This window comes from Eublepharis macularius, chromosome 4 (assembly GCF_028583425.1).
Source record: "Eublepharis macularius isolate TG4126 chromosome 4, MPM_Emac_v1.0, whole genome shotgun sequence".
NCBI lineage: Eukaryota > Metazoa > Chordata > Lepidosauria > Squamata > Eublepharidae > Eublepharis > Eublepharis macularius.
The window spans coordinates 120,351,349-120,365,392 of record NC_072793.1 but is presented as its reverse complement, the minus strand read 5'-3'; the positions used below and the strand labels follow the sequence as shown (position 1 = coordinate 120,365,392).

The 14,044-nt window shown below is 38.7% G+C and overlaps 1 protein-coding gene across 2 annotated transcripts in view; it reads left to right on the top strand.

The window, feature by feature from the left end:
- The window catches only part of RAB7A (RAB7A, member RAS oncogene family), a 29,315-nt gene extending 16,242 nt beyond the window's left edge, over positions 1 to 13,073 (top strand). For both annotated transcript variants that reach the window (XM_054977083.1, XM_054977085.1), the window contains 5 exons: positions 8,833 to 8,927; positions 9,946 to 10,072; positions 10,898 to 11,116; positions 11,483 to 11,611; positions 12,128 to 13,073. In XM_054977083.1, coding sequence (XP_054833058.1) covers positions 8,875 to 8,927; positions 9,946 to 10,072; positions 10,898 to 11,116; positions 11,483 to 11,611; positions 12,128 to 12,223 — 624 coding nt within the window. In that variant the 5' untranslated portion in view covers positions 8,833 to 8,874 and the 3' untranslated portion in view covers positions 12,224 to 13,073. The remainder of the gene's footprint in view (positions 1 to 8,832; positions 8,928 to 9,945; positions 10,073 to 10,897; positions 11,117 to 11,482; positions 11,612 to 12,127) is intronic.
- Positions 13,074 to 14,044: the final 971 nt, after the last annotated feature.

The following is a 14,044-nucleotide window of genomic DNA, read 5'->3' as shown; positions in this document are numbered from 1 at the left end:
ATCCTGGCCATTTTGGCCCGATCAAGGGGTGTGGCATATGCTAATAAGTTCCTGCAGTTCTTTTTCTAAGAAATGACCCCTGGTCTTAACACAAGTAATTTTCAAAACCATATTTCTCATTGCTAGTTTAGCATTATTCATCCTCTCTGAATGATATATTTGATCACCACTTACTGTTTACTCCTGGGGTTATGGGCCCCATGTAGACTAACAGCCCACATAAGTCTGGAGATTGCAGTGGGGAGGGGATGGAATCTCGCTTTCCAATTTCAGTATAGTTCTACTAAGGTAAGAGGCAGAGATGCAATCTGTTCCCCTCCTCACTGGAGCCTCCCAACCTATATGCCTGTTAATCCATATGGATTTACCATCTGGAGAATAAATTTTTCTAAGGTAAGAAAGGACTGCTGAGGGAAGGGAAGGTCTGTAATCCTTGTATCCATGGATCATTGGATCTAGTCTCTTCAGATAAGTTTGTTGTGCTTGAAAAGACAAATGGGCCAATACCAGAAGCTGCCATAAACGGTGTGTCTAATGGACCTAGAAACAGACACACATCCAGTCTTGAGTGTTCTGCATACCTGGTACTCAAGAGTATAGTTCTGGTGCTTATGGTATTTGCATTTAAGAAGTCTGAGATTTACTTTGTGTGTTCTACATACTTGACTTCTTTCTCATATCTGATCATTACAAGGCAAGCAGTACATTTTGGTAATATGCTAAGTCAGGATGTTACAACTTGGATAAACTGGCAACAGACAGTATAGGTAGCAAAGCATAGGAGCACAAAACTATCATTAGCTGTTGGCATGAAAATGGTGGTTGGCCTTATCACAATAATTCTGCTATCTGTGTAGCTCATCTGATAAAATAACAGTCCTCCTCATTCCTTTCTCATCAATATGTTGATTTCTTTAAATAATCAGTTCTCCTAACCTAGCCACCCATGAACCTCTATTTTGATTAACTTATTTCTTTCATGCCTTTTTTCTTCCTACTCGTTTGCCTAGACAACACATTGAAACAATAGCTTGGATTTCTGTGGACAGAAGGGATTTTGTCTAGGTTTGAAACTGCTAATAAAAATAGAAATGACTGGTATCTCACACAGTCTCAGTTTCCAGTATTCAGTTGAAAATAGCCATTGGATATTGAATATATGTGGAAAGTAAAGTCTAGAGGTGTAGCATTTCCAGGAATTTTTGAAACAATAGAAACTCATTTTTTCTATAGAATAAATATTACCAAAAACTTGGAGAATATTGAAATCTAGACAATACCTAACCTACTTAAAAAGTTTCAATATAAATGTATTTATACTTTAGCATAACATTGTATAGCTATATTTATGAAGTTTAAAAATATAAAAGCAAAACTATTAAAATTATACCTTTTATTTTAAATGGTGAAATATTTTACTGTTTTGATGTTTACAGCCTTGGATGCCCATATTTGAGTGGAAAGGCAGCATAAAATTTTAAAAATAAAATAAAATATATGCCCTGCATACTAATTATGATAAAATTAGTCACACTTAAAAAACTCAATATACCCTTAAGTTCTATATTATAGACATAAAGAATTTCTCATCGTCACATAGATTGTTTTAAATATCTTCATGCCACCCAACATGCGTAACAAATGGTCTTAAAGTTATGGTCATTCCAAAAGAATATTTCATAGGAGTCTTCGGTTCTCTCCAGGCTTCTAACTTCTGCATTAGTTTTCTGGACCCTTGCATCTCTGGTGCCATCTTTCTATCTGAAATCCTTTGCATTGGGAAATAGAATGAAAGGCCGTGTAATTTTATATCAGAAATAACCCTTAGCACTGTACATCCTTAATGTCATGCAACCAATTAGTTCTTTGAGTTGAAATGATGGTTCCCAGCAACCAATCAATATGTTTTTTGGCTAGTACTCAAAGGTGGTCTGGAAGCTAGGGGATTGTAGGCAGTGCTTCTCCATGAGCGCTCTCTTTTGCAAGACCGGGGAGTGGGGTAGTTAGTGGTCCCTGCCCCCATTCTTAGAGAACTGAGAAGGATCTATTTTCATGATAGCCAAATAGATGCAGGAAAGGCTTGCTCTCTGTCCTTACAATGGACATAAAGGCCTTCTGGAGTACACTTGCAGACCTTCAGGGATCTGAGTACCACGGCTTAAGAGAAGATAGTAAAAACTGGACTCTAAATATAACAAATTTGCATGAATATAAAGTTGGTAAGGTGTTTTCTTCCTGCCATTAAGTTGTTGAAGTTTTTCTTGCAGATAATAGTTTATAGTGGCTGAAATTAAATGCTGCCAAGTCCAGAAGGGCTAGAGAGCCATGTGTGCAACTTCCATAGCACAGCCTGTGCAAACATAACCCTTTCCCTATGGGGATGTGCACGGAGGCAGTTCTTGACTTGCCCCTATAGTGGCTTGAATTATTGAATGGCATAATTCCAGCATTTACACAAGTGTTAAGCAGTAGTAGATGGCTACCTTATTAGTAGTGAAGGCAGTCTTTTTGAAACAGAATGTTCCTGGATGTTGCACTGTACATTTTTGCAACTAAAGTGCCTCTTGTTGTCTTGGGTTTGCCACTTGTAGCAGTATTCAACCAAAAACAAGTCTTATTTAACAGGCTGCAGTATGCCCACAGAACACTACTAATTGTTGATATTGTCTCACTCTGCAGACTTAGGAAGCTTGCGGAACTTACTTTTCATTAGCAGAAAATTAGTAGCAAATTAAGCTTGCTTTCCAATACAGATTTGGAATCTTTAAAAATTAACCCATTATTGGACTAGCCATTTCTGAGATCCCTTACCTTCAGCCCTGTAAAAGCTTTCCCATCTTGTTGTTCTAGAATTAGCTGGCTCAGATGCTAGGATGCTGTGTAAATAGTGAGCAAGAGGCAGATTACTACTGGACTTGATTCTCCATTTTGAAATCGGTGGAGATACTAAAAGTGCCTGGTGTTAGGTTCAAACAAGTATGTTCTGTGCCTAGGTTTAAAATGCTTTTTGCAATATGACTATCTAGTTTACTGTTAATTTAACATTTTTTGTTTGAGGCCTGTTTCCAGCTGTCTGGAGCATGGTAACAATTGTACTGTAGTCTGACAAGAACCTAGATCTGAGAGCTGTCTTAAATCTGTCTTGCTAAAATAACACTGAGGAATAAGGTGATAGTGGCGAAAAAAAGGTAACCTTCATTGCTCATCTGTAGATTAAAGCTATAAAGCACACTTGCATACGGAAATGTTACAGAAATTACTGGATTGGTGTATGGTGTGATGCCATGCTAAGGGTCGTACTGCAATATTGTGCTATCTGCAGTTCTTGATTTCTATCTCACCAAGCAAGATGGCAGTGAGTTCAGTTACTTACTGCTTGAGATACTTATACAGTATTCCTGATTGGCCATGCATTCTCCATTCTAGCAAGCCTGGTAGTTAACTTTCTTTAAAAACTTGTTTAAATGAAACTGGTATGCTGCAAGAGGCTGCTGTCAAAAGCTGGATACACCTTCTAGCAGTGGATGGAATAGTTAGACTGCAAGTTTAATTGCCTGCTTTGCTTTACAGTAACTTTTCCCCATTTTTTTTGCTGCCCATTAAGTAGTAGTACCTAGATAAGAATACTTATTCTTATGGATCATATAGCATCTTCCTATATACTTGCAGATTATACTATCCTAGCTGTAGATAACTGGCCAGGTTCCAAAGTGTACTTCAGTCAAACTGTCAGCTCTCAGCTTTCATTCTGCTGCCTTAATGTGCCTCCCCCACCCAGCTTGGCATGCTTTACTGCCCAGCACTTGTCTCTGTGCCCCCCCCCCAACAATATACAACTTCTCCTGTTACTCTGACCAGCATGTGACTTTAGTTCCTTCATGACTACTTCATTTGGCTTCCTAGCAATGATTCCTTGCTGCCCATTTCTATTCACAAACATTATGAAACATTAATTGCATTAACGTGGCCAATAGGCCCAAGCGCTTTCCCTGCCATTGAGACATTGACAAAACTGGTTGAGGCGTTTTATCATAGATTATGTATACTCCTCTCGGTCAACCCTGAATTTTGCTGACATCTTCCTTCCTGCCCCTGGGTTTTAAAAGCTAAACTGTTTGCTAAACATGGGATAATGGGCCCTAGTCATTGCAGGAATCGCCATTGCTGGAGCACAGGAACAGATATGACTGTCCAAGTAACATCCAGTTTAAACCGGACTAAAGTTAAGATGACTATTACTTAGTCTGTCACAAAGAGCACTTCAGATGACTATGGCTGATGTTCTAAACTTTTAAGCTATTAATAGTTATTGTGAAACTAGCAACAAAGCCTGTTGTGTGAAAAAATACAACAGGCTTTAGAAAACTGTTGGTCATTTTTTTATTTTTCATGAAATATAACATTGGTTATCAGCGGTGGAAGATTTATTTATATGCAGTGTTTTTTGTAAAGATTTTATTGGAATTAGGAAGTAACTTGCCACACTCTGGTCCATGGACAATTTGAGCTTTCACATCATCAAAGTGTTGCACTCTTGACAATGCATCATAAAGTTGTCCATTGGTGATAAATTTCTAAGAATGATAGACACGATTTACTCACAAAATACAGCTCAAATTAAAATCAATGGTTTCTTTTCAAATAAAATTGCCATTCAGAGAGGTACGAGACAAGGTTGCCCACTTTCCCCCATTTTATTTATTTTGGCTATGGAACCCTTAGCAGAGACTGTTAGGAATGACACCCAAATACAAGGGATTACCACCAAAATTTACAACTTTAAATTAAGCCTTTTTGCTGATGACCTATTGCTCTATTTGGTAAATCCAATTAAATTGATTATTCCCCTACAAGAGACACTAACAAAATTCAGTAATATTTCAGGGTTAACAATTAACCAAATGAAATCTCAATTGCTCCCGGTCTATATTCAAAAAGATTCAATTACCCATCTAAAAAAAATCTGTAATTATCGCTGGGTTTCTAACTACATAAAATATTTGGGCATTAATATCTCTACAGATTTGAAGCAACTGTTTAAACTAAATCATAATGCAGTTATAGAACAAATAAAATTGAACTTAGGCAAATGGAACAAATTAAACCTCTCTTGGTTTGAAAGGTATCATATAATTAAAACATTTATTCTGCCAAAACTTTTATTTCTTATGAGAGCAATTCCACTCAAGATCCCGCAGAAAACGATGAAAAATTGGCAAAGTTTGTTAAATAAATTTTTATGGAACTATAAAAAACAGAGAATTGCTTTTACCACACTCCGACTGAAATATGGGAAAGGGGTTTTTAATTACCCAGACCTTAACACATACCAAGTAGCTACCAGGTTATTGAATGTAGTCCAGATTTTACGAACCCCAACTTCTTTGAATTGGGTTACAACAATACATCCTAATTATGCACCTCTTATAATACAGAATTTAATATGGAATGTTAAAAATGATCATTTATGCAAATTGATAAATAATCCTTTTTTAGTGGATATACTGAGCATATGGTCTCAATACAAAAAAAAGATTTTGCCAAAATTATCCCGGTTTTCATCCTTTTTAGGACAAACATGGTTTCCCCCAGGCCAATCTAATTCTTTTGTGTCTTTCTGGCAACAATAGAATTTAACTCGTTTAATTGATATATCCACAAGTACAGGTTTTTTAAGTAAACAAGACTTAGAACATAAATTACAACAAAAAATGCAATGGTTTACTTATCTTCAACTTTCTCACATGATGTATCAAATTGGAATTAAACAGATCCTTAGTAACCCTATGACAGAATTTGAACAGCTCTTAAATCAAACAGATTGGACGCAAAAAGGTTTGATATCCAAACTTTATAATTTGCTTCTTAATACCTTTGAATTAAAACCTCAGAAATATCAGCTAGACTGGCAAACCGATTGTGGATCTGTAATTCCCCCAGACCAATGGGAAAAAATTTGGTCTTCTAATATAAGAGATTCTTGCATAATAAACAACAGAATTCAAGCTTATAAAATTATCCACAGATGTTATTTAACACCAAAGAGACTCTCATTATTTTCACAAACTCAGTCACCTTATTGTTGGAAAAGATGTAATTTGATAGGTTCTTTCGATCATTGCTGGTGGAATTGTCCCCTAGTTAAAAACTATTGGATAGAGATTTTAAAGAATATAAAAGAAATAACAGGTTATGAAATACCCTTTGATATTAAGCTAATTTTTCTAAATCAATGGGACAACATGGATATCCCAAGCATTAGGAAAGAATTAATTAATGACCTCCTAATGGCCAGAAAATCCCTTTTGGCAGCTAACTGGAAGTCCCCCAAGATCCCATCTATCGACAGTTGGTTTTCCAGAGTCTGGGATTATTATATCCAGGAGAAGGTTTATGATTCTATTTATATATCTCAGCATTTTCCAAAAAACTGATTTTATGACAAAATGGCTCCCTTTCTTTGACTACTTATTAACCAATGATATACACCCTCCAAAGCATTTATTGTTTGTCTCATGGTGTTTCTGAGCAATATGTTAGGTTCCATACAAACTGTAAAGAACCTCCTTCTCTGCTTAGGTATATTGCAATTCTCTAAGCAAATTTTCTTTTTCCTTTGTTAATATTATATTTGAAAACTGGTAGTATATTATAAGCTATCTGTTTTTTCTTGTATTATAGTTGACTTTAATATTGTGTAATTTGTTTTCCTGTTTACGCATTGTATGTTGTTTTTTAAAGTTAATAAAAAGTTTATTAAAAAAAAATAAAATAAAATAAAGTTGTCCATAGGTAAACACTGGCTGTTATAGAAGTAAACTAATGTGTTTTTCATGTATGTACATGTATGTTGAGAGCAAGAGAGAAGAAAAGAAAGCAGTGGAGTGGGGGGATCCTTAAGAAGGTCTACTTGGACATAAGGTCCATGCTACTCAATAGAGCTTACTCTGAGGAAACTGTCTTTAGGCATCCAGCGCCACTGGGGCTTCTGCCTTCTCCTCAGTGACTCTCCGGTGAGGCACAAAGAGGAGTGCTTAGGCCATCGATTCAGCAGCCCCCCTCCCAGCAATGGGCCTGTGTAAAGATTAATTTGTATTCTGCTCTTCTTCCCCTCAGTGCCCTCTTGCTTTGACCTGGGGGCTGCTGCAAAGCGCCTGCTTGATGCTGTGAGGGGGCCTGGTGACTCAATGGCCTGCGCACTCCTCTTGATGGCAAGCGGGTGCTTCACAGTGGCCTGAAGGGTGCTGAAGGAAGGAGTGGAGAGGAGTGCTTAGGCCGTTGATTCAGTGGGCCCCCTCCCGGCGGCAAATGAGCACTTTGCAGCGGCCTCAAGGCCAGAGTTGTTGGCAATGTGCCTGCATGAGAATAAAAGGTGAGTTGTCGCCAATATGGGTTGCCTTTTATATAACAGGATGGTAAAATGGCTTTAGCATGCATGGCTTTATGTTTAGGATGCCTAAGGCTAGGCAGCTTACCAGTTGTCTATCAGGACTTATTTAACTTGTTCATTACTGTTTTCAATTTGGGAGTAAGCTGTGAAGTGGCTAAGTTTGCAGATGACACTAAATTGTTTAGGGTGGTGAGAACCAGGGAGGGTTGTGAGGCACTCCAAAGGGATCTGTCGAGGCTGGGCGAGTGGGCATCAATGTGGCAAATGAGGTTCAATGTGGCCAAGTGCAAAGTAATGCACATTGGGGCCCAAAGTCCCAAATATAAATACACAATGATGGGGTCCAAACTGGCAGAGACTGACCAAGAGAGAGATCTTGGAGTGGTGGTAGATAACTCACTGAAAATGTTGATACAGTGTGCGACGGCAATAAAAAAGGCCAATGCTATGCTGGGGATTATTAGGAAGGGAATTGAAAACAAATCAGCTAGTATCATACTGCCCCTGTATAAATCGATGGTATGGCCTCATTTGGAATGCTCTGTACAATTCTGGTCACCACACCTCAAAAAAGATATTATAGCACTGGAAAAAGTGCAGAAAAGGACAACTAGAATGATTAAAGGGATGGAACACTTCCCCTATGAAGAAAGGTTAAAGCGCTTGGGGCTCTTTAGTTTGGAGAAACGACGACTGAGGGGTGACATGATACGAGGTTTACAAGATTATGCATGGGATAGAGAAGGTAGAGAAAGTATTTTTCTCCCTTTCTCACAATACAAAGAACTTGTGGGCACTCAATGAAATTGCTGAGCAGTCGGGTTAGAACGGATAAAAGGAAGTACTTCTTCACCCAAAGGATGATTAACACATGGAATTCACTGCCTCAGGAGGTGGTGGCAGCTTCAAGCATAGACAGCTTCAGGAGGGGATTGGATAATCATATGGAGCAGAGGTCCATCAGTGGCTATTAGCGACAAGATATAGATGGAACTTCTGTCTAGGGCAGTGATGCTCTGTATTCTTGGTATTTGGGGGAGCAATCAGTGGGAGGGCTTCTAGTGTCCCTTCCCCACTGGCAGATCTCCTGAGGATACCTGGTTTTTGGCCACTGTGTGCCACAGTGTTGGACTGGATGGGCCATTGGCCTGATCCAACATGGCTTCTCTTATGTTCTTATGTAGTGATACAAAGAGTAGCCCCCGCCCCTGACTTTTGTGTCTCTTTTCTATGGTATTTAGAGTTATTGTCCTAATTGGCCTCCTTGGTCTTGAAAAGCCATTGTGGAAGCTTCTACTAGCGATTCCAAACCTACAACTTTCATCTTGTAATTGGGAGCATAATACTTAATACCCAGCTTATGCAAGACAATGTAGTCTTGTGTTTTGAAAACTAATAACTGTTATCCTGCAGCTCAACTTCTGATTTCTTTCTCTGTCCAGCAAGTGCTCTTGAACTGTTCATCAGAACGCTATTCTTGAACGATGACTTCTAGAAAGAAAGTGTTACTCAAAGTCATCATCCTTGGAGACTCGGGGTGAGTGCTGTCTGTACTGTATTAGTAACTATGACTGATGTAGTTGGCTCACAAAGGTCACCTGAGATGCATCTAACTGAGAATACTATAGGTTCTTCAGGAGACCTATAGACCTATATCTTGTCTATAAGACACTAGGTATAGAAGCACTAAATAATTAAAGCTTTGTAGTTCAGAGAGCAGTAGAACAATGAACCATGTCTGTTCTCCATCCCCACTAGTAACAGAACTGAAATGTAAACTTTTACTGAACTGAATTCTGAGTAAATATAAAGGAAGACATCTGGACCTGCAAAGCTGCTTGCATTTTATGATTACCTAAAAACAGGAGTTAGGGACTGAGACTAGCTCTCAAGTCATAGGAAATTCTCTACCACATCATAGATGGACAGCATTTAACTTTTAGGATACTGTCTGTAATTAAGAGGCAGAGACTACAAGATTGACCTTCTAAGAGAAGACTAGAAAATTTAAAGACACGTTGTAGTAGAATTCTAGGGCTAAGTGTTGATTGAAAAAAATTCCAGATTTGGCTGCCAGGCCTGTAATCTGACTCCAGTTGTGCACTTAATAAACAAATCTGATGTCATTTAGTTCAGAGTTTGAAACAAGATGCTCTGAAGTATATATGACCTCCTAGGCTCTCTGGAGATCCTAGTTATCTCTGCAAGACATACTTGTGGAATGAAATCACGATAATGAGATGTGCCAATCTACATAAGGCTTGCTTCATTAGTGAATGGAGTGGCTTTGCTGCTACATGGATGGGTTTGAGTGCAGCACAACTGATAAGGTTCAGGAGGGCATCTGCAATGAAATACTTTAAGGCCAAATACTGGTGTATGCAGCTGCAGTACTCCAAGCTGTGGATGAACAGCATACATAACTTTTTTAAAGGAAAAGCCTTATGATCAGTATGATGATATACTGCCATGTGTCTTATTATAGGCTTAGGCTAACAGTGTTTCCTGAATTGTCCAAATGCAGTCAGTATGATTGAAGTCTGTGTCTTCGGCAGGGTGGGGAAGACATCTCTTATGAACCAGTATGTGAACAAGAAGTTCAGTAACCAGTACAAAGCTACAATAGGAGCAGACTTCCTCACAAAGGAAGTGATGGTGGATGATAGGCTAGTCACGATGCAGGTAAGAACAAATGCATAATTCTAGTTCTGTCCATATGGTCTGCAGATATCTACAAATTTTGACTGGCCTCAATATCCAGCCAAAAATTGTGCTTGCTGTCATAAACTTGAGTGTTGGGAATGCTTCAAGACTCATCCTAACAGGGCTACGACTTGCCCTTCCCTATCTTTTGCTTCGAGCTGCAGAGGTCAGATAATTGCCCCCAGTTGCACTGTGCTTTGGAGGTACTCAGAATAATGGTACTTTCTTCAGTATCCACAAACAGCAGTGGTGCTTGCCAGTAATGTGCTTATAAAGGCATTTTTGGACTCCTGCGTTTGCAGGAACACTGTACAAAAATCCAGTATAACTTTCAGCATGCAAGACAGTTTAGGGACTGATAGGGGGAGTTTAGATTTGAATAGCAGCAATCCCTTAAGGTACAGAAAAGTAGGTTTTTGTACTAGGCTTTGGAATGGGTGGAAGTAGAGCCCACCCCGTCACCCCTGCTCAGATTTGATCTCCCATCTTCAGAGCTCAGTGCAAAAAGTTTCCACTTTTGCAGAATTCTCTAAGAGTTCATTAAGGATCTAACCTGCAACTCCAGAGGGTACAGTTGGCCCTGGCAACATTTGGTTTCAGCTATCATAATTTCAGTGCAGAAGTAGGAGACTACTTCATTGTGTAGATATAATCTTCCCCTAAAATAGAAGTCTGATAGATGTCACTGTTCATGCCTCTGGAAAATGATGATGTTGATATATTTCCTTTCAGAAAAACTGGATATGGTCCCATCCCTAACTTGGCAATCTGTACTTAAGCCTTTATGTTCTGTTATTTCTGCAGATATGGGACACAGCAGGGCAGGAACGGTTTCAGTCTCTTGGAGTTGCGTTCTATAGAGGAGCAGATTGCTGCGTGCTGGTTTTCGATGTGACGGCCCCAAACACATTCAAAACTCTTGACAGCTGGCGAGATGAGTTCCTCATTCAAGCTAGTCCACGGGATCCTGAAAACTTTCCTTTTGTTGTGCTGGGAAACAAGATTGACCTAGAAAACAGACAAGTAAGATGAAGGATATTCTGATTTTCCACTGGAATCCTTTTACCAGTGAAAAAATCTGAATCCACCATCACTATACTGTACAATAACACAATGTCTTTAGCCTGGGTGTTTGAACTCAAAGAAGGATCTTTTAATCCTTCTGCTGTTCAGCAGAATGTTTATGATATGCTTTAATCTTGGGAATGAGCACTTAAATATGTATGGTTGCCTAAGAACTTGCGCAAGATGCTGGGCTCCACAGTTTAAGTAATTAATTCTTGTACTTTTTGATACCGCACATAAATGGGAGTTGGTTGACGTGTACATTCTGAACTACAGTTTGGTTCAGAGAGATATAGTACTTAATGGATCCTGTCTGTGTTACAGGTTACTACAAAACGAGCACAGGCCTGGTGCTACAGCAAAAACAATATTCCTTACTTTGAAACCAGCGCCAAGGAGGCCATTAATGTGGAACAAGCTTTCCAGACAATTGCACGAAATGCACTTAAACAGGTATGACAATTGCTCAATTCAGTGCCCTCTTGTGGCAATCCACACAATTCTAAGGAAGATCAGGCTGGGGATGGAGGCAGAGAGTAGATATGATGGGAGCATTGCTGCCTCTGTACACAGTTGTTTGTTTTGCCTTGGTGTAGCATCAAAGCTCTGTTTGACCAAAAATGCCATGCGTCTTATTTGACAAATTAAAAAATGGGTTAGTGTGTGCCCTGCACACAATGACCAACTTTATAGTATCTTCAGCACTTGAGGAGCTCTCTGTTGGGTCTTGAATGTATGCCACATCTAGGTGCACTGAGTGCGATCTTGTTAATTCATTTTGCCTGGCCTAAAGTAACAGGCTTCTATCCTGGAAAAGATACCTGCTTCCTATTGGCCTCAAGTCTGGTGTGGGAGGGGAAGGGTTTATGGGTAGCTTCAGAATGGTAGTATGCCACTATATCCTATTGAAACCATTCTGTTGAACTTGGGCAGAACTGTAGTTGGTGACTCCTTCTTCTTGCTTAATAGGAAACTGAAGTGGAGCTTTACAACGAATTTCCTGAACCTATCAAACTAGACAAGAATGACCGAGCAAAGGCCTCCGCGGAGGGTTGCAGCTGCTGAGGTGGGGCTGGAGGGGTTGAGCACAGTCCTTCACAATGGATATCACACTTAGGCCTTCAAACACACAGCCCCTCTTTTCTGTGTAAAAAGAAAATGAGTGATCCCACTTTCAGTGGCCAAAATCACCCCTCTACCATGAGCGACTTGTAAGCCCATTCCTCTACACAACTCCTATCAGTGTCCCTACATCCCAATACATTATTTCATGGTAGCAGACCTTTCTCCTCTAGTTTAAAAAGGAAATTCTCATGTATGTTTGGAACTTAAGCTACTTTCAGGTGTCCAATGGAAAGAAACAGTGTACAGATGATCTGTAACAATTTACCTTAATTGTCTTGTGTTCCCACCCGGTGAAGGATGCAACAGGAAAGGCTGATTACCCATAGTTCATTGCAAGCTCAGCATAGTCCATCTAGGTTGAGTTTTGTATGTATCTGTTAATGCTTGTTACTTTTAACTAATCAGATCTTTTTACAGTATCCACGTATTATGTAATGGCTTCTTTAGGAAAAATCTTATAGTACATGTTAATATATGCAACCAATTAAAATGTATAAATTAGTGTAAAATTCTTGAATTACATGTTTAAGTACTGAAACACAGGTCTAGGAAATGGAACAGGACACTTGTGGAGTACCATGTGCTAGCAACACAAGTCCAGATAGAGGCAGTATTCTGTACAGTAGAAGCAAGAATTATGTAAACATTTTTATTGATTTAAGAGCCAAAAAACTTCCTCAACTGGCAAAAAAGTCTAGCTTCTTCTTGCTAAAACCCTTCAGAGGATGATTTGCATAACTTTGCATTCTGGATTATTGGACTTCAAAATTAAATACAGCTTTCAGAATGATCACTGTCTGTGTTTGCCTTTTACCCCTTTTATGATAAGCTTTGCAACTTTAAAGAGGCATCTAATACAAGATCTCTGACTCTTGTAGGAAAAGCTCCATCTGGGTTGTGATGGTCATTCTTGATAAAACGGCTAAAACTCCCTTTCTCTCTCTTCTGTCTTACTGTCCTTTAATATAGATTTTCTGGAATGGAAAAACTTGGCAACTTTGTTTCTGCCCTCTTCTTTGTTCTTGCATTTGTAGCTTTCTTAAATGGAGCACTTCTACTCTTTTCCAGAGGTCTACATTCTAGTATGTAGGCAGAGCTCTTCTGTAAAGAAACATGCCAATAAACTTAACAAGAACAAAAACTACTTGCTCCCTGTTTCTATTTTCTGTTTCTTTAGCGTAGTTCCAGAGCTAACTTTAATCCATTTTTGGTCCTTTGCAAGTTTTAACAATCTAGCTCTAATTTAGTATGTCCTTGTATCTCAGAGGACCAGGTTTGTATAATGAACACCAGTAAAGACTGGGAGATCAGGAGTTAGATATAAGTGCTATAGAATAAATATCTCTCTATTTTTAACAGTAGAGTCCTTTACTCTCAAAATATATAAAAACATTACAGTAAACAACTAACATTTACTTCTTATTACAGAGATTAACATACTAACACTTCTAATGATTATCACAAAACAGCATGGCTGTTGGTTTGTTTCTGTATCAGTTGGTAATATCACTCTAGATCATGCTAATTGCATCTTGAAACATTGTTCGAAGTCATAGAAACTACGAAGATGACTCAATTGGGCACATAGCTATTTCCACAGCAGAAGAAACATGTTTTGTTAAACATTTTGCAAAATAAATGTATTTTATTTTGGAAGGTAAGATTTAGCTGTATTGTGTAGAGCTGTTTGAACCGACTATTTAGTGCCAAAGGCTGGTAGCTACAGAATACTTTTGAGCTCTAACATTCCTAATATATTCT